The sequence below is a fragment of the Pteropus vampyrus genome, unplaced genomic scaffold (genome assembly GCF_000151845.1).
Source record: "Pteropus vampyrus isolate Shadow unplaced genomic scaffold, Pvam_2.0 Scaffold276, whole genome shotgun sequence".
Lineage (NCBI taxonomy): Eukaryota > Metazoa > Chordata > Mammalia > Chiroptera > Pteropodidae > Pteropus > Pteropus vampyrus.
Genome location: NW_011889057.1, coordinates 1768424 through 1791080, shown reverse-complemented (window position 1 = coordinate 1791080; position 22657 = coordinate 1768424). Strand labels below are relative to the sequence as shown.

At 43.1% G+C, this 22657-nt stretch overlaps 1 protein-coding gene and 1 pseudogene across 2 annotated transcripts; both read left to right on the top strand.

Annotated features, from left to right (window-relative positions):
- Nucleotides 1-2232: 2232 nt before the first annotated feature.
- Nucleotides 2233-2348, top strand: LOC111729735 (annotated as a pseudogene).
- Nucleotides 2349-2674: 326 nt separating this feature from the next.
- On the top strand, nucleotides 2675-20961 carry COPZ1 (coatomer protein complex subunit zeta 1). 2 transcript variants are annotated; one of them, XM_011375756.2, is made up of 9 exons: nucleotides 2675-2762; nucleotides 12429-12497; nucleotides 13812-13893; nucleotides 14505-14596; nucleotides 15696-15751; nucleotides 17069-17146; nucleotides 17298-17349; nucleotides 18560-18598; nucleotides 19544-20961. In XM_011375756.2, exons 1-9 carry the CDS (start codon nucleotides 2745-2747, stop codon nucleotides 19589-19591), a joined length of 534 nt encoding a protein of 177 aa, XP_011374058.1. In that variant the 5' UTR covers nucleotides 2675-2744; the 3' UTR covers nucleotides 19592-20961. The 2 variants fall into 2 exon arrangements, with proteins under 2 accessions (XP_011374058.1, XP_023376492.1); XM_023520724.1 differs by lacking the exon at nucleotides 19544-20961 and adding an exon at nucleotides 18737-18817.
- Nucleotides 20962-22657: the final 1696 nt, after the last annotated feature.

Genomic DNA, 22657 nt, shown 5'->3' with positions numbered 1-22657 from the left:
ATTTTTCTCTTTTAAAAATAGTATCCACCTTTTGAGCCACGCTTCTCTTGCTCAGGCCTGCTTCCACGTCTGGAAGTGTATTTTCCCTTCTAATAAAACTTTTCTTTTCTACTGTAAAAAATAAAATACAATAAAATAGTACCGATACATTTTAGAACTCCTGGAAAATATGGAAACATCGAAAAAAGTCCTAGCACTTTAAAACAGCCACTGGTTACATTTTGGTGTATTTCCTTCCAGTCTTTTCCTCCACACATACATATATACATACACAGTCGACCCTTGCACAACACTGAGGTGAGGGGTGCCAACACCCCAAGCAGTTGAAAACTCATATATAACTTTTGACTCCCCCAAAACTTAATTACTAACAGCCTGGTATATGTTTTAAGTACTGTATTCTTACAATAAATAAGCTAAAGAAAAGAAATGTTATTAAGGAATCATAAAGAAGAGAAAATACATTTACAGTATGTATTGGAAAAAAACACATATAAGTGGATCCATATAGTTCAACTTCATTTTGTTCAAGGGTCAATTATGTGTATGTATATATGGCTGGGGAGCATATGCATTTTCCATTTGATTGGTTTTTAAAGGTTTTCCAGTTGAAGGGGAGACAGAAGCAAAAGGGACAGAGATGGATGATCATAGAACTTTAATGCTAGGTAAGGAGATAGAGCTCTAGAAAGCTCTGGTCTGAGACTTGCCAGTATTCTCCCACTTATTAAGGCAAAATCATGACAAGAACTAATGTCTCTCATCCAGTTAAAGTTCTTCCCCACACTGCACAGGTTGACAAGGTAAGAATCAACCACCTTCTCCATCTTCTGGAACAATGTCTGACTGTTAAAATTTGTCAGTTACTCCACAAAGGAAGAGGAGCCAACCCCTTCCCCTGAACAAACCACATCACACATTTTTCCTCCTCATGGTCCCTATAGAACATCTGGCACTGGTGTACGATACTTTAGGTAGGACTGGGATAAAAGAGAGGATGTACCACAAGTCAGAGGAGTGGATCGTGGATTAAGAATATGGTTTCAGAACCAGACCTCTTATGCTCAAATGTATGGCTGCCAATTAATACTCATATGGCCTTAAGTAATTATTTAATTGCTCCCAGCTCTACCATTCCCATCTACTTCATAAAGGTTTTAAAAAATATCAAATAATGTATTCAAAGATTTATCATGTGCCTGGCCAATAGTAAATAGTCAATAAATGTTAGTATTATCATTAAGCTGTCAAGCTAAGGACAGCCTTGTGATGCTAGGCACAGCCCTAAATGTTTGAATAGCTCCCCATTCTGAATAAAGGTAAATCATTTGCTTCTTTCGGATATGAGGCTTGTTGCCTGGGATTTCACCAGCAAATCATATGCCTTCCTTCATAGCCAATGTTAGCTGTATTTTTTATGAAATGTTTTATATTCTTCTACACTTTTCTCTTAGACCCTCTGACTCTACTCTGAAATTATTAGAAAAACTCTGGGTAGGTTTAGATGCTCTTCTTGGAGAGCTCCTAGAGACATAATGTCAAAGATGGAAAAAATAAAATCCCTTTGGGAATAATATAAGGCAATAGAAGGTGTTCCTGACCTGAGAGTGGGAGCAGGGGAGATCGGAGACCAAAGAACAGATGGGTAGGAGAAAGCTAAACTTCATCAAAACCCTTCCCTATTGTGAAATCCCTGCATTCAGTAAACTTCTCTATTCTTGTTTTGCAACGGCTTGTCCCTACTGGACAACCGCAGACCCTGCTCCCTATACCCTTTCTTATCCTGGATCCTTTACCCCTCTGTCCTTCCTACTCTCTCCTCTCTGATTTCCAAAACTAACATCCCAGTTTACGTCCGGCCAAAGAAAATCTGCTTTTAGAAACTCACTGGCTCTTTCCTTGGGTCGCACAAAGCTGGGGACCCCACCTTGGGGAGATTGTTACTGTAGCAATCAACTTTCTGGCAACTTTGGTTTATCTAGGTAACATCTTGGGCATCCCTTGGCTTTATTCTATTTGTGCAAACTTTCTGTGAGGATGCTGAAGTGATTTGAGCAAGTCTGAGGGAAGAACTAGCTAGCAGTGTTTGCCAAAGCAACCATGGATATCAGGGACCTAATGCGAACTCTTTTAGTGAGGAGTAGGGTGGGACTTCGTCAAGAGCTGTCAGTGTGAAGGGCTAAGGAGACATAGCGCCCTCTAAAGGAAGTACCAATTAAAGTTGCTAAATCAGTCAACCGCCATGCTACCCTGAACAAGCCTCATCCCATCTGATCTCAGAAGCTAAGCAGGGTCGGGCCTGTTTAGTACTTGGATGGGAGACCACCTAGGAAGACCAGGTGCTGAAAGAGTGAAAAAAATAAATAAATAAATTTGCTAAATCAGGCCGGTGATATCACGTGCTCGCCACTCTGCCAATTAAAAATTAATGTTCGCTTCCTCTGTTCCCCATGGAAACAGTCCCGCCCCACTGACCGTCCCGCCCCACTGATCGTCCCGCCCCGTTTAGTGGTGAGGTTTTGGTGTTTTATTGAATGTTTGGGCTGACAATCAAATATCTGCACCTTCTGGCTGGACACCCTGCTTCCGCTAAACAAGCTAGCACACTGGTTGGCCAATAGAACAATAGCTGGCATCCGGTAGTCCAATAATCCCCATCCTGGGCGGAGTCTAATAAGGACGTAGGACCAATCAGAGGCGGCGTTGCTTTTGCGGCTCCACGTCAGCACCAGCCGCGGGGCAAGATGGAGGCGCTGATTTTGGTAGGAGCTGGGGCAGCCGAGGTGCTGCGGTATCTAGAGGGGCCGGGAGTCGGGCTTCAGTTTGACTGGGAGGCGATAGAAAGGGGAGTTCTGGATAATCCTCGGGGATCGAAGGATCTGTTAGCCCCTGGAATAACGTGTGGCCTAGTGCAAGAGCTAAAGCCTTACTTCAGAGTAGGGAGCTCTGCCTCTGAGAGGACAAGGGTCGGTGGAAAGTTGAAAGGAGCACATGGATTCCTTTGGACGCATAGGATTATAAGCGTACAGGATTGGGTTCCTTCAGGTTACCCCGATTCTGAGCATTGTATGCGATACCTGATTTGAGTTTCCCCAAACTTCCAAACTCATCCCAAATTTTAAGACTAGAGTACAGGTGTTTGTCATCACAGGCTCTGTTAGTTGTCACACTTTTGACACTCCGTTGATAATTCCCTGTCACATTTCTTCAAAAAACTTTTCTTTTTACTTGGTTTTCTATTAATCTCTTTTATATAGATTTGTCATGATAAAGAATCAGTATTCTACAAAGTTCTGGAATATCTGATAGAGTTACCATGGATTGTGGAATATTTTATCAGACTCCTTATTCTGTTCTTTTTCCTACCCGTTTAAACTTTAGAAATTCTTACTGTCGAATCTGGGATGCTAACTCTCTCTGGTTATGTGAGAATTTTGGTGGTTAAAGGGATGTTTTAGCTCCCTTGTCCATATGATCCTTTTTTGCTTGTTCAAACAAGTAAAACATTATTACTTCTTCTTTAGAACTGGACCAGAGCATTTCTCTCAAAAGTGCTCAATGCGTTTTTGCAATTTGGAGATATTAACATAGATGTGTGTATAGGAATTTAGTTCTCAGCTCCTTCCTTAATTGAGTTGAACTCTAGGCCTCTTTCTTGTGTTTTTCTTTCCTTCAGCTCTAATACATGTTCACATTCTGATCCTCGTTGGGTGAAAAAGGATGGCAAGTTTCTGTTCCCTTCTTTCAAAAATGGCAAAGATAAGGTTAATTCCTTCTCATATGGGTTGGTCAAGTCTAGCTAGAAAGCTTAAAACTGAGTAGTTTTTAAAAAGATATTTTCTGTACCTAGCAGTTAAACAATATTCTTAACTAGTTAACAGCCTGGGATAAGTTCTAGGTAATTGGTTCCTTTGGAAGTTTTTAGAAATTTTTAGACTGCTTCCTACATCTGTTTAGAAAGGAATGTGCTTACAGGTAAAGGAGTGAGGGAGATGCTACTTGGGGAAGCTCGTTTATCAAGGGTTCTGCATGTAGTGTGGTCAGTTGAAGGTGTTATATGTGAAAGTCTCTCACATTTTTTCTTCAGTTCTCCATCTCTGCTTCCTCAGTAAAGTGTATTTCAACGTGCTTCTTTCTTATACCCATTTTAATGTGTACCTAAGATGCTGCATTTACAGATCCCTGCTAACCTGGCCAGGTACCCCTGAACTTTGCTTTAAAAACCATGCTGATTCTTTGTCACGATGAACCTATGTAATGGGGTTAGGGGAAACCAAGGTATAGGGAAAAGGACTTGCTCAAGGAAATACAATGTCAAAACTAAATTAGGTTTTGATTCCTAAATACAATGTCAAAACTAAATTAGGTTTTGATTCCTAATCCCAGACCAATTCTCTCTCTCTTATCTCATCATCTGCTTCCACCTCTTCAATGTATAAAATTGTGTTTTCGACTATCAGTTATATAAAATATAAAGCTTTTGTTGGGGGCAAAGTACCAATAGGTATCAATTTGTGTGCTGGTCTCCAGAGTTCTAAGAATATTAAAGTAGTATTTTCTTTCCTCTGTGTCAGCTCTTTCCAACATTTTTTTCTTTACAATTTCAATATAGTTGGGGCTCTCAATTAAGAATTTATATACTTTTCTCTCCATTCCATCCCTTTTAACTGGAGTTCCAGGAGAAAATTAAGCTCTAATGACCTAAGGCATTCATTATGTGTAATGAATCATCTTTTTCCTTTTGTATCCACAATGGCACTATTTTTGTACCATCCTTGGGAGGAGTGAGAAAATAGTCACTTACATGATTTTCTGAATTCATTGGTTCAGATGAGGAACCCTAGTTGAGAACAGGTGGTATTTCCTAAGTTTTTCTTTCTCTTCTCACTACCCTCACATACTGGGCCACAAAATTTAGCTCCATCTGATTCAGTACATGTGCTGCTGAAGTGAGCATATCCATCCGATTCAGAATCACCCTTCCTCATTGCTCCTTTTGATCTCTTCCCCTCTGTCTACTTAGCAGTATCTCCTGATTCTTAAGTCACCATCTTCATTATGAAAAGTATGCAGAATCCCTGGATCTTCTCTTAGCTCTCTACTGAACTAAAGAGTTTACTGTACCTGGATAGTATTTAACAAGCCACTCCTTAGAAAGGGAAACACCTTCTAAAGTTTCTTTAGGCTTCTTCATTTCAAATTTATTTCCTGGTTTGGCTGGACCTCTGGGAAAAGCTAATCAAAGCATATTCTTCGATCCTCACCACTACAAGACATACAGCCATAGAATATTGAGAAGAAGGGAAGGGTAAGCTAGCAGGGGGTCAAGAAGAACCATCAATCAGAATTTGATCTGACTGTGGGTATTTCTAAATACCAATAGCTTCCCTTCATTTAGGTACTTTACAGTGGGTCACATTTCTTTCTTGAATTAAGTAATCCATCCCTAGCTTTCAAGCACATTTGTCTAATATTTCTAAGATCTTGTAGTCTCTAAGGAAGGAGACCCTTTTATTTCCTTCTGTTACCAGTGTTTAATAATAATGCTCCCAACCTGCATCTTTGGACTCAGCTTTTCCTCTCCTACTGTTTTCTGCTGGTTATTCCTTTCTTGTGAATGGAGAGGGATCTCTGCAGGTCACCATTCTCCATTAATTACCTATGGAATCTTTAAGATTATGATTTATCCTCTTCCTCCCTAATCCCCCTTTACCTTTTTTCTCAAAACTGAATTACTCTAGCAATCTAGATCCTTAAATCTTTCCTCTTAGATTTCATTTTTCCTAATCCTTTTTTGATTCTCTGTCAGAGTGTTTTTCCAGTGCTTTAAGGACTAGACTTATTTGTATCCTTTCTCTTCCTTTAATAACATTTTTATTCTAAAACAATGACCAAATCTTGAATTCTAAGCCTCATTTAAAAATCAGGGCATTTAAAATGCACAAATGTATGTGTATATATGGAGGAGGAAACTATGCAGAATACATCAATGACTCAAAGGTTGATATTGCTCTGTGGCCTTTGCTTCCTGAATCATCTTAATGGGGCTTTTGTTAAATTCTTTTGGCACTAACAGTAGAGGTACTTGGCCTAAATGCCCCCTCCTCCTGCTCTGGGCAAAGGTATCAATTACATTAAGCCCCTGAAGCACTCCCATCTCATTCCTGGCAGTCCCCTGTGCCCCTCTCCCAGCTGCGTCCTTGGTGGTGCCTGGCCCCTCCATTTCGTTAGGAGAAGCAATCTCCTCGTTCCTGCACTGTGGAGATATATTTCTCAGCTAGGGCGCGAGCAGTGCCAGCGCTGCCCCCGATGAGGTCCCTGGCAGCCATAAAAATTTTTATTGTGATTATGTTGGTGTCGGGGTGTCCATCTGGGTTATTGCACACCTAGTTTAATTGATTGAAGTTTAATTTATTGACACTTCAAATTAAATGATCAGAATAAACTGTGCTGTTACTCTGGCCGGCTTGTTTTAATGGTTGATTGCTGGAAGCAGACCTCGGCTTGAACTAAAACCCCCAAAGAGCAATTGACGCTGCTTCTAACTCTCCCCATGTCTTGCCCTCCAAGAAGACCTCGTTATAGATTTTCGACATATTTATATATATATTTTTCCCTCTCCTTCACAGTGTTGGGGAAAGAGTTAGTCCCCGGCAAGGTATAAATTATATCTGAGGTCTACGAGATCTGTCACTTGGTCAAAAGAGGAGGAGGGATCCTCTGTATGAAGAAAGCCAGACCCTTGAGAAGCCAGATCTTCCCTGGGTGGCAGAGGAGGAATACAATTAACCAAATATTTGAGGGAGCCTAGTGACAGATTTAGGGTCTTTTTCATCTAGATGTTTGCCACTGTTTTTTACTTTACTCCATCGACATGACTTGATTAGACAGGATATTGACAAGCAAACTAGTTATGGAAAGGAGAACTAGAGAATCAAATAAAGGATAGAAAAAGAGTAAAGAATCAGTGCCTACCTACCCATTTATACTAGAGTAATTAGGAAGATGAAGGCAGAGTGCCCACGAGCAGCACATTTTAAATACCTGTACTGGCAAGGGCCTTCACACATTCAGCCTCCCCTGATTCTGTACAGAATAAGCTTTCTCTTAGGTTATTAGAATTCTCCTGTACTTAGATTCCCTAGCCTGTGTCACCTCTTCTGGTGTTTGACCACCCTGTCTCTTCAATAGATCTTTCTTGTTATGTAACCTGAGTCTTACGTGCTAAAGATGAAGCCTAGGTCTCCTTATTTGGCTTTTAATTTTCCCACTGTCAAGACAAGTATTCCCATTCACAGCCAATTGGCGTGTATAGCTCTATCTACCAATGTTCTCCTTTTCTATTTGTATAGTTTTTAGTGGAAGACAAACTAGAGAAGAGGATAGCAATTCTGCCTCAGGGATTGATTTTGGGGAGCAAATAGATTGAAAGATAACACAGAGGCTGTCAACTTAGTCTTTTAAAGGCTAGCTTTTTGTTTTCAGAAGCAGATGAGGGGGTAGTTGGGAATAAATCAGAATATAAATCATAACCAGTAATTCATCAGAAATGGATCTAGCCCCGTTTGGTTTTTCCCTTTGCTGAGTGATATTTAAATGAGGGCTCCTGAATTACCAGGCAGGGAAGGCAGAAAGTTCTAATGTTGCTCTCAGGCCTCAGGTGGAGAGTACTCTGATTTCTGCTTGTTCAATTCATTTCTATTGCCAGCAGTGCTGCTTGCTTTGTCTCATATTTCTGTAATTCTTTCATTACCATAGTAGTTGAAGAATTAGGGACTGTGTGACCTCTGGGCGTAAAATTCTCCAGCACGCTGGCTTTCTGAATTTAAGAAGATACCTGAGACTTTCCATTCCTGAAGAGCTTGGTGCTTGGTAATCTTGTCCTGTCTGTCTCACAGCCACCAAATTCAGTCATTGAGAGCTGGAGGCTGTGATGCTGACCTTTGCTCCCCCTGCTGGCTATGTTAGTTTTCTCAATCATATTTATTAATTTATGAAGGCCACACAAATATTTCTGAAGTCATTACTTGGTGCTAGGCAGAGGAGAGGGGTGATTTATGAAAGTATCACTCATTTCTCCTTTTTTTCATTTCCTTCCCACACCATCTTATTATGATTAGAAAGAATCTCATTTAATTCTAAACCTAGGTCTGTGAACTCCTTGAAATCATAAACATTTGTGAATGTTTATTTTTCTGGTAACAAGGTTCATAAATTTCATAAGCCTATCAAAGGAGTCTGCTGTACTTCAAAAAAGGTATTAACATTAACTGACCTAGCCTCTCATTTCTCCAGTGAGGAAGAAAGGTAGAACTTGACTTAATGGCTGATTCAGACAATAATGCAAGGATTTTAGGAGTTTAGAGACATTTTCTGCTTTAGTGTCAGAATTTTTAGTGTTTATGCTTTCACATTTTGTATCTGTCAGGAAGATTCTAGGTATCTCTTCCTGTCCTTCTCTTCCTTCTCAAGACATGTTCAGTTTCCTCTGTATAACCAATATTCGGTCTCATGTCAGCCAGTTCTTTGGTACCTGTGGCTCCTTTCTTGAGCTGTGTTTCTTGAATCTAAGCTAACCCTTGGGTAGTATGTGAAAACTGCTCTTCCCTGTCAAAGCCTTTAGCTAATTCGTTTCTTTTCACCTGAAATCCCTAGGCTTGTGGCTGGCAGATTTGAGCCCTCAATCCCGGAGGAGCTCTTCATTTTAAAGAATTTGGCACAGAGTCAGGGAGCAAAATACCTGCTTAGCCATCTGGAGCTGGGAGTGGTATCTGGGAATTTCTCCTTCTGGTTTTTACTGTCTTGATTTTGCTTTATAAATAGGGTTGAGGGAAGAGCATCTTGTTTCTAGTTGGTCAAGATCTGTTGCCAAGCCAGGGTACTACTTTTTTGGCATGGCTATAAGAGACTGAAGAACTTTCTAGGAACCTCAATTAGATTATTACTTGTGTGCTTTCAGCTCTGTAGATAGCACCCTCTAACTCCACAAAGACTTCTTGGTCTCCCTTCCCCAAATGAATCAAATGAAGTATTCAGTCATAGCCCCTAAATATCCTGTCTACCTTCTCCAAATACTCTCCCAATCCTCTTATGGTAGCATATCATGATCTTACCCCACAGTGTTTTTTTACTATATACATTGTGAACAGACTTAATTCAGTGCTTTTTCATAGCCCATCTCTCCTATTTTGGCTTACAAGACATAAAAATATTTAAAAGGTCTGCTTTTTAAATGTTTTTGCTAATGACTATAATTTTTAGGAAGCTGCAGGTCATCCCAAGGCCCACAGGGGGCAGCACGAGGAATGGCGCTTTCCTTCCAGTCCTCTGTGTGCTGGTGGTGGGGGTACTGGAAGATGTTGATATTTTTCACGTGGCTTCAGAAGCCCCTGGTTGAGATCAAAGACTCCTTTGCAGCAGGCTAGTTGCTTGTTCATCGTTGTTTCAGCTCTCCTGAGGAGTCCAGTCTTGTTTTCTTGATAGTAAAAACATACGTGAAAATCCGTCTGAGCCACCCAACCTCCCACAAACCCATCTGCCTAAACATCATTTCCAGGCAACATTAGCATTTGAGGTGAAGTTCTGTTATACACTCAGGCTGTGGCTCTCTGAAAGTCAGTGCATCACAGAACTTTGTCTCGAAAGCTTTCTAGCAGCTACCCATTTGGGAGACCTTTTAAATTCCTTGAACATGGTCCTAAGCTTGTGAGGTCTTTCTCAATAATCGGCATTTAATGTGTTACAAGGTCAAGCTTAGTCCATTGTCCAGAAAGCCCATTTCTCAATAGCTGGGAGTTATTTATAAACTTGCCCTTTGTAGAAACTTTAAAAAATGAAATTACATTATCAGTAATGGCTTCTGGCCCCTTAAATTGTCTGGTTTTATGGTTTGAGAAGAGCTCCTGCCCTTCCCCACTACTGAGAGGTAAAGGCCCCAGACTGAAGTGGAACCAGCTGTAGTCAGGAGGTGGCAGGAGAAGTAAAGGAGAAGCTGCTGGCTCCAGCTGTAGCAGAATGGAGAATTAAAGCTGCATTAAAGCTCTTGCCTAAATTTTCAGTTTTATTTATTCCTTGGGAAGTCGAAATGACCAGCCTTTTCTCTCGTGCCTTCCTACCTCTTTCAGAGCTGTAATAAGTCAGATCTGGTCTTCTCCTTGCCTTCCTTTGCCTGTCTTTTAGCCTTCCGAGAAAGATTCAGTATTTTTATTTCAAGAGTTTCCTTGATAACATCTTCTAAGAAACTAGTAAAACTATCCAGGAGCAGAACCCAGGGTCTGTTTCTTTATTTTTTGCCAGCTGTTTTAGGTACTCACACCTCCTTGGCCACAAAGAACATTGTCTGACTCTCCTAGTTGGCTGGTGGCCAGAGGGTTTTTCTTTTCTTTGGGATCCATTCTTTCTAGGAATGCTAGACTCCATGGCTGCAAGAACCAGTTATCTGCTTCAGCTCGATGCTCTGTTTAAACCACTAGGAAGCTCTCTAGGGTTGCTGTGAATGTGGATAGAGGAACAGAGCCAAGAATTTACAGGGAAAAGATTGTGGGAAAAATTATTTCTTCTAAATTTCCTTCTCTGTGGACTTCTTTTCCTCTTTTAAGGAAACTCATTCCCATTGGTGTCTCTTGTTGAATTGAAGATCCAGGTTGCTATAGAACTGAGCCTGCTTTATGCGAAAATCTTTCTGTGGGGATTTAGGAGTTAGGAAAGCTGCTTTTATTTGTGATCTATTAGACGAGACTCTATAATTACTTTCCTCTGCTAGACACAGGGTTCCAGAATTTACAAGAGTTCTTCATCTCTTGAGAGAAGAGTTCCTCATGTCTTGTTATTCCAGACAGTAATGTATATAGGGTGGGCATCTCTAAGGAGTGTTGAGAGATAAGTTGGTAGTAGTATCACCCAAAATGGTCACATCAGATAATCTACCTATACCTGGAAGTCTAATTGTAAAAAGGTCCCTTAGATGTTTATTGCATCAAAACATTTTTACTTTATTCTCATAGTCATTCAACAAATATTGAGAGTTTAATGTATGTCAGGCATTGTTTTGGACACTTGGGATAAATCAGTGAACAAAACACAAAAATTACTGTCCTCAAGAATTCAAGTGGAGAAAGCTTATATTTTTTATCTACTTGCTGTCAAAAGACTAGGTTCTCTTTACTCTCATTCTTGACTCCCCAAGTTAGGGTTGGTTCTTTGCGTGGAACCTTAAACCTATTGAACCTCATGGGGCAGTTTACCTTTATAGAAGCTGTAGTTTCTAGATCCTTGGCAATGATTTTCCTTCCTTCTTACTCCTGGGTCTTTGTTAAACACATGCTTAGAGAGTATATTTGGCCGCTGTGAGGACTGTGGTTTTCTACGTAAGCCAGGAAAGAGAGATAGCAAAGCAACAGCCTTGTCTTTTAGCACAGGGGAGGGATATCATCATTGTTAAGTAACTCAAGGAATGTGAGCCTTCAAATACCTGTATATATATATATACCACTTCCTCCCCTCCCTTCTCCCTCTCCTGATTAGCTGGTTCCCTAGAAGTTGCAGTAGAGGAGCTTTTTGCAAAGTGATAGCTTTGCAGTTGTTTGTGTTTGAGTGTAACTATTAAGGCTGCAGCTATGATTCCTTTATGAGAGCCAGTGTTGTTAAAATTTGATTCTTGATAGTGAAGGAACTCTCCTGCTTTTTATCTCCAGGTCTTAGACTGTTTCTTAGACAGATCCTCTTCTCATTGCTTAACTTCTCCAAAATTCAGATTGGTTTTTGTACTGGCAAATTAAATGGTGGTGGTCGGTGTGTAGTAGAGGAATTGGGATCATAGGGGAAGTCTTGGGAGATGGATGTCTCACTGGGCTGCATATCAGAACTGGGGTGTGTGTGTGTGTGTGTGTGTGTACGTGCGCGCGCATGTTCTGCTCACTGTGTGGGTGGTTTAGAGAAGGCTTGCTTTATGCCTCTGCATTGCTACTGCATTGGGACTGCAGAAACTTCCAAGTACACTAGGGCATTCAGCCTTGTTTTCAAATAGCCTTGTGCAGTGCCTATTAATTAATCGGGTCATATTCCATACCCACCTGTGCATGGGAGACCAGGGAGGGAGGGCAATTTGGAAAAATAACTGTAGCACAATATTTGGAAGTAGCAGCATGACCTACCTTGATTAAGCACTCTGTGAGTCTGGCTCAAAGAAACTTTATCTGATGCTGATTTGGAGTCCTTTGTTAAAATGCCTCCTGCCTCAATTTAGTTCTTTTATCACTTGGTCATTCTCAGCGGGAAGTGTCAAAAATCTAACCGGGTTGGGTTAGAGGACTCACAGAGGCACCTCTCTATGCCCTTGCAGTCTTACTGAGAGTAGGAGAAGGTAGCTGGTTTGCCAGTGATGGCAGGAACCTGAATTCAGGACTGAAGGTGTGTTCCTATCTCTTCAGGAACCCTCCCTGTATACTGTCAAAGCCATCCTGATTCTGGACAATGATGGAGATCGACTTTTTGCCAAGGTGAGATTCCCTTTCAAGTCAGTTTAGGAGTAAGACAGAGACTCTGAGAATTGAATCTTGGGTCTAGCCCTTTTAACTCATTCTTTGATACTGTAATTTTAAGAATTCTTTCATCTTTCCCATGTCTACTCCAGTTAAAACCTAAACTGTTTCTGTCTCTTAGTTGCCTTGCTTCTTTAATTGCCATCCTCAGACTTTGACTTCCTTTGTTATCAGCATCAGAGCAGAGAACTTTGGAACCTTGGTTTCAGAACAAAGCAGTGTCTACATGTGAGAAGCAGGCTGCCCATGCCCATTACTCCTGTCCCTTTCCCTTCGACCTGTTATCTGCCTGGGGTTTTCCGGGGAATTTTCTTGTTCCAGGGTTCCAGCCCTAGGTCCTCAGTTACCACCAAGCTTGTTACCTCCTGACTTCCCTAGTGTGATGTTTCTAACTTTGGATATGTTAAAAGAGAAGAGAAAGGACACCCCTTTCCTCTCCCTCTATATTCTCCCCCTCCCGTAGAAATTTTTTCTGTCCCTGGTGTATTAACTCCTGGCGAGCATAGCATAAATCAATCAGCAGGTAGAGATTAGTTTAGAATTCACCAGCTGTTCCTCCCTGTAATTGGATGTAACTATGCAGGACACCTTTTGAAACAGTTATCCAGTTACTAAATGCCAGACCTGTCATAGGTCTTCAGCTGACTGCGACGGATTAGCCCCTAAAGAGCAGAGCGATTTAGCAGCCTACTTTTCCACCCCTTGCCAGGGAAAGCTTGGGAGTGGGCTTAGCAATGTGCTAGATGCCTCCTGCCTCTTTCAGTTTGCAGAAAAGAAAGCTAAGAAAGCAAAGGGTAGGGTGTGCTTTTCTTTAGAGAAGGTTTTTGCAGCCTTTTTTCATTCCTCAGCTTTATACAATGAGTGAGGGTCTACAAGAAATATTCTATGCTTTTAGTGCTTTTTGTGTTCTCTAAAACTGCTCCCTGACATGGGGTAGCTTTTAGGAGGCACTCGATGAGAGTGGTCTTAGGATTGCTCTCCTAGAATACAGACGAGGCAGAACCTCATCATAGGACTTAAAGGCCTCTATCCTTATAGTTTTAGACATGTAAGGTAGGGTTGCCTGGAGCAGGGCCCTAAAAAATTATTTTTATATTCAATTACTTACTGCCCATTCCCTGCTTCTGTAGTTCTTCCTTCTTCATGTCCGTATTTCTTCCTTACCACATGCCTTGAAGGAGAGAAATGCAAGATCCAGGGCAAAACACAGTCACTAATCATTCTGGGCTCCCAGTGCTAATGACCCAACCCATCTCCTTTCCCTCTGACCAGTACTATGACGACACCTACCCCAGTGTCAAGGAGCAAAAGGCCTTTGAGAAGAACATTTTCAACAAGACTCATCGGACTGACAGTAGGTCATTTTCCTTTCACTACTCCCTGTGTTGGAGGAACCGTGGTGGGAAGGGGGTAGTGACGGGACTGCAGAGAAGGATAAAATGACTGCTCCTTTTTCTCTTTTTCCCTCCTCCCCTCATATAATAAACTTTTCAGAAATGTAATGGGGAGGTGAGTGTACCTCACGCGGGAATACCGTGCTGGAAGGTTGGCTGTTAGCTACCTGTCTAGTCCCTGGATTTATGAGCCTCACTTGACAAATTTAACTGCAGCTCTGCTTATTGTACCGCATCCATTAGGGCAGGTAAATGGAAGTCTGTAAAGGTGACCGCTCTGCATTTTCACCTCCGAAGGATCGACTAGTATCCTGTCTCTTATTCAAGGAGGGAAGTAAGGGTAGTGGGGGGAGGGTGGTTAGAGGAGAAGATACATTTAGACTTCTCCAAGTTTATACTTCCCTTCTGCTACTGCCTGAAAAGAAAAAACAGGTCAACTTCGATCTTTGGGGGTCATTATGACCTACATTATCTCAGCCCAAAACAGCTGGATACCAGGAGTTCCTGGTAACTCTTCTGTCCCATTTCCTTTTCTCAGGCTACCCACTGTTTCCACCTTTTTTCTCCCCAGGTGAAATCGCCCTTTTGGAAGGCCTGACAGTAGTATATAAAAGCAGTATTGATCTCTATTTCTATGTGATTGGCAGCTCCTATGAAAATGAGGTGAGGCTCCCCACCCCTCTTTGCTATCTCTGATCTCACTTTCTAAACCACAGACCTATCAAATTAATCAACCTAGAATAGGAGTTTTCCTATATTTCTTTTTTTTCTCCATGTAGGAGATACCATATATGTTTAAATACATACTAACATATAATATCAATGGTCTTCTCTGTATAGTGTGTTTTAAGATGGATTTCTGTGGTATGATCAAAGTTGAGGGATGCTTGCTCCTGCTATTATGGTCGACAGTTGACTGAGTTTTGTCAATTAGCCAACATTTTGGGTCATGTTGAAGCCATAAATTCTGAATGAGTGTAGTCCTTGAGACTTATACACTTGAGAAGACTGGATTTATTCTTAACCTGCTTCCTATCACAGGAAAAGCTATTTACCTCAGGTAACACGTTCTAGAAGAATAGATAAGAAAAAAATAAGCCCCCATATAATTTGAGGCAAAAATGAAAGTTCGAGAAAACCAGCTCTTACTAAGCTCTTATTGCTATAAGCACTTCGTAAAGTACATTGTTATTTAAACCATACAGCACTTCTGTGAATTGTAGGCATTGGTGTTCTTGTTTTATAGATGAGGAAACCAAACCATGAAGAACCATATAAAATTACTAGTATTTGACCACTGTTGAACTACGAAAGTGACAGTTGCATTTGGTTCCAACTAATTGTCCCAGGGTTACACATCTAGAAAATGGCTCAACTAGGATTTAAACCCAGATCTGTCATACTCCAAAGCCCATGCTCATTCCACTAACTCTAACCTCAGCTATCGCTTGGTTAATGATTTCTCTATGTAAGACATCGGGTAACACAGTTGGTAAAGACATGTAGAGGACTCTGACAGGAAAGGTCTGTTGGAACAATTTGATCAAAGAGAGACATCAAATTGTGGGCTCATGTGGCAGAATTTATTTCTGTGAGAAACCACAGATCCTCTTTCTGTTTTGCCCTCCTTTCCTCTTTAGGCTTTTGGTCCTCTGTGAAAGTCCATGTCTTTTGATACTTAATGAATTAGAGGGTTTTGTTTTCAGGTAGCAGCTTTCAGATCCTTGAACCTTATCCTTCTGTTTCTTCTGTCTCCCAATAGCTGATGCTCATGGCTGTTCTGAACTGCCTTTTCGACTCACTGAGCCAGATGCTAAGGTGAGCAGTCCATTCTTGACATCTGTTTGTGAGAGAAAGTCACTATTCTTGTGACAGAAAGGCCCAGGGATTTTTTTGGGAATCAGCAAAGGCTCCAGGAAGCTGATTTACCTTGAGAAGTTGGGCTTATTATTTCAGACTAATTCTCACTTATGGGGAAGACCGGATAGAGAGGAGAGTATTTCCCTCTATGGAATAATTCTCCTATGGAATGGGATTGGGAGGGAGCAGAATCTTTACCTCTATTTATTCTCCCATGGCTCTGTCAGAGTTCTGAGCACCCTCAAAATGCTGTCCTGGGTTTCATTCTTTACATTAGAAGTAGGGAATGGGCATGCTTAGAGAAATGTCCCAGATGAAACATCAGTACCTTGGGAATGGAGGCAATGCTCCCAGTTTTTCAGTTCTAGTGCTTAGTTTTTTCCTTTCTGTAGAATAGGAAGAATGTACCATTTACCCTCCCCTTCCACCTTTCCACCAGCCCTCTGTTCCCCATGTAGATGGGCAAGAAAAAAGATATAAGATACTTTTCCCGAAAACATACAGGGCTCTGAACTTCATTCCTCTAGCAGCTCCCAAGTGAACCCAGCATAGACAGCCAACCGGAGCAGAACAACAGGCATTCTCAGCCCCACAAAATCAGCAGGGTGAATGGCTCATATTTCCTCAGGAAGGGGATGATTTATTCCTTAGCCAGGTGAATGAATAGAACTTCATTTCAGATGATGTAGTGAAAGAGTCAAACTGACGGATGTGACTGGCCACTTGTACCAACCACCGGATCTGAGGCTGGTGCATGCAGGCCCTAACTGTTCCCAGCCCCATAGTTGGGCTTCTTTTCAAGGTCTGAGCAGAGCTTGTGAGGGAAGTAAAGGAGAGGGAGCAAAAGAGGCTTAGAAGTTTTGTCAGCTTGAGTGCAAACAGGGTTTGCAATCAACCCCTCCCCACCTCCTGCCACCTCCAGATTGAGTTTTAGCTCTGTTTATTTCCTTTTTTCCACTCGCTGATGTCAGCATTTATGAGCAATATCACGAGCAGCATCATGGCAGATAGGAAAGAACAATAGCTCTGGATAATCAGCCCTTGAATAGTCAGAAATTAATTGTATTTTTTGAATCTCTGACATTCGTGATCCTTTTTCAGCAAATAAGAGTAGGAAGGGGTTTAGAGTGGATTAGCTAAAAAGTTCTCATTTACCTTATTTACTTCTTTGTGTGGTTGATGGAGACGTTTATTGGTCTAATTTAGGATCCTAAATCAGTGTCCTAAGATTCCTTTCATACATGGACTAGTTTTTCTCTTTTCTTGGGGACTCAGGAAAAATGTAGAAAAGCGAGCTTTGCTGGAGAACATGGAAGGGCTCTTCTTGGCTGTGGACGAAATCGTAGATGGAGGGTGAGTTCTCTGACTTGCCTTGACCTCTAGGGTGAGCGGGGTGGAGTAACTGCCCCCATCCTAAGGCAAGGAGGCCGAGTGGCTAAAGTGTCCCCACACTAAGTTGGTCCTTCAGGACAGAGTAATGATGATCTCTTCTTTGTCTTTGTAGGGTGATCCTAGAGAGTGATCCCCAGCAAGTGGTACACAGAGTGGCATTAAGGGTAAGCAGGAGGGTATTCCCCTACATCCCTCCATATACTCACTCTCCAGGGCCACACCAGCTGAATGTATCTAAGTGTCTGGGCTTATAGAATACATACAACCTTCTCCTTCCCTTTCAAATTGTCATTGTCCCAAAGAAAAGAAGCAGATGAACAGTATTTTTGCCCCTAACCTGGTACCTAGCATCTCATCCAGTCCTTGCATAGAGTGGACATTTAATGCATACTTATCGAATCAATAATGAAATAAAAGAAACTTTAATATTGATGGTTCTGACTCTATAAAGAACTCGAAGTTGACTTATTCTTCCTTTAGGGGTGGATCACAGTCATTTGAGGCAGACAAGTGTCTTCCCTATCTTTTAAGGTCTTGTAAAACTTAGGACAGCACCTCTCCATCAGGAAGTACTCAATTGCCGGAACCTCAGTCTTTTTTGGTGCTAGTGATATCAGAAAGAGGTCTCTGAGTTAACCTTAGAAGGCTCCAAGTCCTCAGGAGAGATAATAGTGGTTGCAGAGAGAGCCCACCAGCAAATTGTGGGGGTGCAGAGCTGTCTGATCAAAGCAAATCTCCCCATTCACAGAATGTCCCAGCTCTGACCTCCACAGAGTGAAGGCTGACAGTGTCGGGTAATGGGAAATCTTCTCCCTTAACTGCCGTGGGCTCCATTTGCATAGTTTAATCTTCTCCTCTAACATATGTCTCTCTGTGGCAAGAGAGAGGGTCCCCCTCCACCAACTCCCTCCTTCCTCTTCTCAGGCTGCTGTTGCAGCAGTTTATTTCTTCAAATTAACATGCTGTCATTACCCATCAGGCCTTGCGGGATCCATTAAACTACCCCTGGCTCCCCCTTATCCTTTCCCTAGTGATATTGATATTCAGGGAAGGTCTTATCTGACTAGGGAATCAGGTCCTCCACCCCTAAGGTATGGATCAGATAACCTGCTAATTATTTGGAATGGAATAAATCTTTTAAGAAGTCCTCTTGCTTTAAAATAGAAGATGGGTGAAATGACCATTTTTTGCTCACAGTGCCTCTGGCCAAGTAAAATTGTGGCTGTACTAGTCCCTAGAAGGGACTGAGAAGTTTTAGGCTTCTGCCCATTGCTTCAGTTTAAAGGACCACCTCTTCCTTCCCCACTACCCAACTTCAATCAGGTCTTAGTCCAGCTTTCTCTCATACTGAATGCTTGTCTCTCTGTGCCATAGGGTGAAGACGTCCCCCTTACGGAGCAGACCGTGTCTCAGGTATGACTTTCTTCCTTCCTCCTCTCCAGATGGACTGGGTTCCTAAAAGAGGCTAGAATAGCATTCCATCCCAACCCACCAAGTCTGAATGAGATTAGAGACTGAAGACACATCTTCCTTGGCTCCCTCTTATTGCAGAGAACTGGGTCTCATACAGCCAGATGCCCCCTACCCCACCCCAGCTACCATCTCAGTCTCCTGTGAGCAGTGTCTGCCAGCCTTGGTGTGTACCCTTCATACCCCTTCAAACTCTTCTTGCCTGATGCCTCATTCAGTGATTTATTCCCCAGCAGAGGCTTGCCTTAAGCAGATGGTCTGTGTGCTAGTACACGCATGCGCGCGCGCGCTCTCTCTCTCTCCCTCCCTCTCCCTTTCCCTCCCTCTCCCTCTCTCTCCCTCTCCCTCCCTCTCTCTCCCTCCCTCTCCCTCCCTCTCTCTCCCTCTCTCTCTCTCTTTCCCTCCCTCTCCTCTCTCTCTCTCTCTCTCTCTCTCATTATACAAATGAGAGCTAAGCTGAAAATGCATATTCTAGCATATGCAGGTTTTGCAGATCCATCCTGCTACTTTGCAAATAGATCTGTCTACCTGATGTGGGGAGAGGGATTCTGTTTTCTACCTATTTGGAATTTTTACTAAGAAGTCCACCTGGAGGTGGTAACCCCTCACCTTTTGTAACATATGTCCAGTAACCCTCAGTCTTTTTCTTTCCTCCCAGGTATACCTCTTCTCTCTTCATCCTCCCAATGGATTTGAATTTTTTTGCAATTTCCCAAACTGACAATCCTCTAGGGCCTTAGAGAGCTTATTTCCATTCCTCTACCCTTGGGGATTTTCTATTTGCCATTCTTCTAAGGACAGGGAAGGCAAGTGAGGGGAAGGAGAACCCCAACCCCCATCTCTGACCTCCCCTCAGCAAGGCCCTCAATGCTACCCTTGTCCCTGCAGGTGCTGCAGTCAGCCAAAGAACAGATCAAGTGGTCACTCCTTCGGTGAAGACTCCACTGTTCCTGGCTCCTCACCCCCTCAAAAATCTGCAATGTCTGCTGTGACTTCTCATCCAGTCCCCCAACTGATGCTCTCAGGGTCATCTTGGGGATCACAAGGGATCCTTAAATCTCCATCCTGTCTATGGTTGCTGCCGCTCCCTTCCCCCACCCATCCCAAGTCCTAGGCACTTCCCATTCCTTCTCACTTTTTTGCAGTTCTGGGAGTAAAGCTCCCAACAGATTTGAATGCAGGGCAGGGAAGCACCTCTTCCTTTCTAGACTAGATTATGCTCCCATGTTCCTCCCCCCATATTTTCTTCTCAGTTTCTGTGCCCTTTGCAGCGGATACACTTCAGATCAAAGCAGGAGAAAGAATATGCTGAGTGTTTTTCTCCCGTTATGTTTACCTGACCTTCATCCCAGCAGCCCTTATGTCCAGAAAGGAGAGAGAAGGAGAATTCTTTTCTATAGAATGAGTGGGGTGAGGAGAGGTATGTCTAGTCTCAAGCACAGCCCCACTTACTGGCCTCAGCATTTTCTCCCATTCCATCTTACTGCCTTGTCCTCTAGCCTTGGAAAAAAGATTGGAAAAGCTCATAGGCAGGGGGACAGAGTGGAAGAAGCAGTAATTTAAATTTTATCAGATAGGGCTTATAAAATTCTGTATTTCAGTCACAGCTGCATTCTTTACTCTGATTCTGGCTTATAGCTTCAAAACTGCTGTGGTCTGTGAATGTTCATTGTGGGAATGTCCATCTCTTGATCGGCTACCTTAACTCTCCACCTTCACTACTCCTGGGATCTTTGCCTGGCTTGTCCTCTCTGTGCCCTGGAGGAAAGCCAGTCCCTGAACTAAAACTGCTTTCTAGTCTTGGGTAGAAGAGTTTCTGCTCAAACCTAGGGAGGGGGTGGAATTTATGACTTGGGCCTCTTAGTCCCCTTTGCTCCCCCACATGCTTTTCACTCCTCTGCCTTAGGTCTGTAATATCTGCTGCTTAACCCTATCCTCTCTCTGCCTCGGCCTTATATCCAGGCAGTAGGTCAGGGCTCTTCCTTTCCCTAGGTCACTGAGAGAGGTGCCTTTCTTCAGAAAACCATCGGGATTTGAATTTCCCCAGGAAGATGGAAGATGGAACACCCACTCTTGGGTCTAACCTTTCCCTTTGACCCCAAACTTCCCACAAAAATATCTCAAAAGACCTTCCTGAGAATTAGGCTCTGCCCCACGCACTAACTACCAATTCTCCAAGATGAAGTAGGGCACATAACTGGGCATATTTGAGGGGGCATTTTATGTAAGAGATGTATGGAGTTGGGAGATGGCCACCTTCATATACTGCCCTGTGTGAAGAGGAATAAAACTTTTTTTTTTCCAAACTGCCTTTGTGTGATGTTTTTGTTCCTCTTCTTCTCTTTTTGGCAGCTGCTCCTATTCTTCTAACATCCCCCTCACTCCCCATCTTATAATATTTCTTCCCTCTTACCTCAGAGACTCCCCCAGCATTCTCCCCTACCACCCCATCCTTAATTTACAGGATTATTTGCCTCCTTGGCATCTCTCAGTCCCCTTGCCTGGAAATAGGCGCCAGGGGTGGGGTGGGGATGGTATTTTCTCAGTGGGAGTCCCAGGGAACTGAGTTCTCCCCCCACCACCCCTAAAGCCAGCTGCCTGCTCCTGCCTCAGCCATTAGTAACCCGGAGATGTGCACCTGCGTAGGGGCTCTCCTCCAGACCCTACTCCCTTCCTGCACCTCCCACTCCTGTTCTGAAATGGCGCTGAGCGGGTTATTTATCGGAGCCAGCACTGCTCCAGAAGGTCAGGACGGTGGTGTAAATAACCTCTTCTCGCCATTTCTCCATCCCTCCAGAGCCTGCTCCCCTCCCCCTCTTCCACCTTTATTCGCACAAATGAATGTGGCTGGGCTGGCACAGAGCCTGGCCCTGCATCTTAATGGGGCAGTGAGCTCACAAGATGGATTTAGGTGGGGGGCGGGGGGTTTATGGTTGCTGCAGCGACAAGAGAATGCTTTGGTTTTCTTTCCCCCTTCTTCTGGATTTTTTTGAGGGGGGGGTGTTGTGGGGCGTCTTCTTCTGTGCTGTTTTTTGGGTGTTCTTCTCAGTCTCACCTACTGCTCATAAGATGGGCCTTCAATTCCAGGATTCAGCAGGAGAGACTGCATTTAGGACCTTAGATAGGAAAGGATGAAGGAAAGAACGTAACTGGAGTGGGAAGAGCCTCTCCAACATCAAGACATGAAACCTAGAGTTGCCCAGTCTTGCCTGCCTTCTGTGAGAACCTGGCAATTAAGCTGAGCAACTGTGGGGCATCTGTGCCTGGGATCCCCCTCAGCAGATGGAAAAAGAGAAAAATGGTTGGATATACCACTCCTGCAATCCTGCATTGCAGATTAGGGTACAGGGGGCTGGATGAGGACTGGGTTTCCCTGTCTTTGCTTGTCTGTGTTGAGAAAAGCAGTGCCAAGCCTTACCATTCTAATTTTCCTACTCATCACTCAGCATTGACCCTGGGCAAGAGGCATGTCAATGTGAGAATTGCAGGCGTGGGGGGCGGGTGGTGCGGGGCGGAGTGCTGCTGATTACTGATGGTGTAGAGAATAGAGTTCTATCCAGTTCTCAAATTTAGAATTCTCCGAGCTTATTTCCCCAGCCTGGCCTGGTTTGAACTTGTCCTGCCCTCTCTGTTTCTCACTAGGAATGCAACTCTGGTGCCCTGGCCTACCCAGTCCTCTGGCCAACAGTTTTCTTTCAGGACTATGAGCAAACCCATCCCCAGCACTGACTGAAGTAGAGACTAGGGAGTAGGATCTGATTATCTCCCTCCCGTGGTCTCTGTCTGACTGTGGGCCTCTGTCTCTGTAAGCCCTTCCCTCTTCCCTAGGGGACCTAAGAAGCCCCTCCTTCCTACTCCCCCTTCCTCTTCTTTGGCTGGGAAAGTGACTGCAGCCTGAATGGTGCCAGACACCTGCCTGCCAGATGTGGCCATTCTCCATTTTTCTCTCCCCCCTCCTTAAATGTCTATCCTTTTCCCTACCCCACTGAGCTCAGACAGAGA

Excerpts from the sequence above, each read along its gene's own strand:
- COPZ1 (XM_023520724.1), top strand. Across the intron at positions 17,147-17,297 it reads GACGAAATCGTAGATGGAGG|GGTGATCCTAGAGAGTGATC; the intron begins GTGAGTTCTCTG and ends TTGTCTTTGTAG. Across the intron at positions 18,599-18,736 it reads CGGAGCAGACCGTGTCTCAG|AGAACTGGGTCTCATACAGC; the intron begins GTATGACTTTCT and ends CTCTTATTGCAG.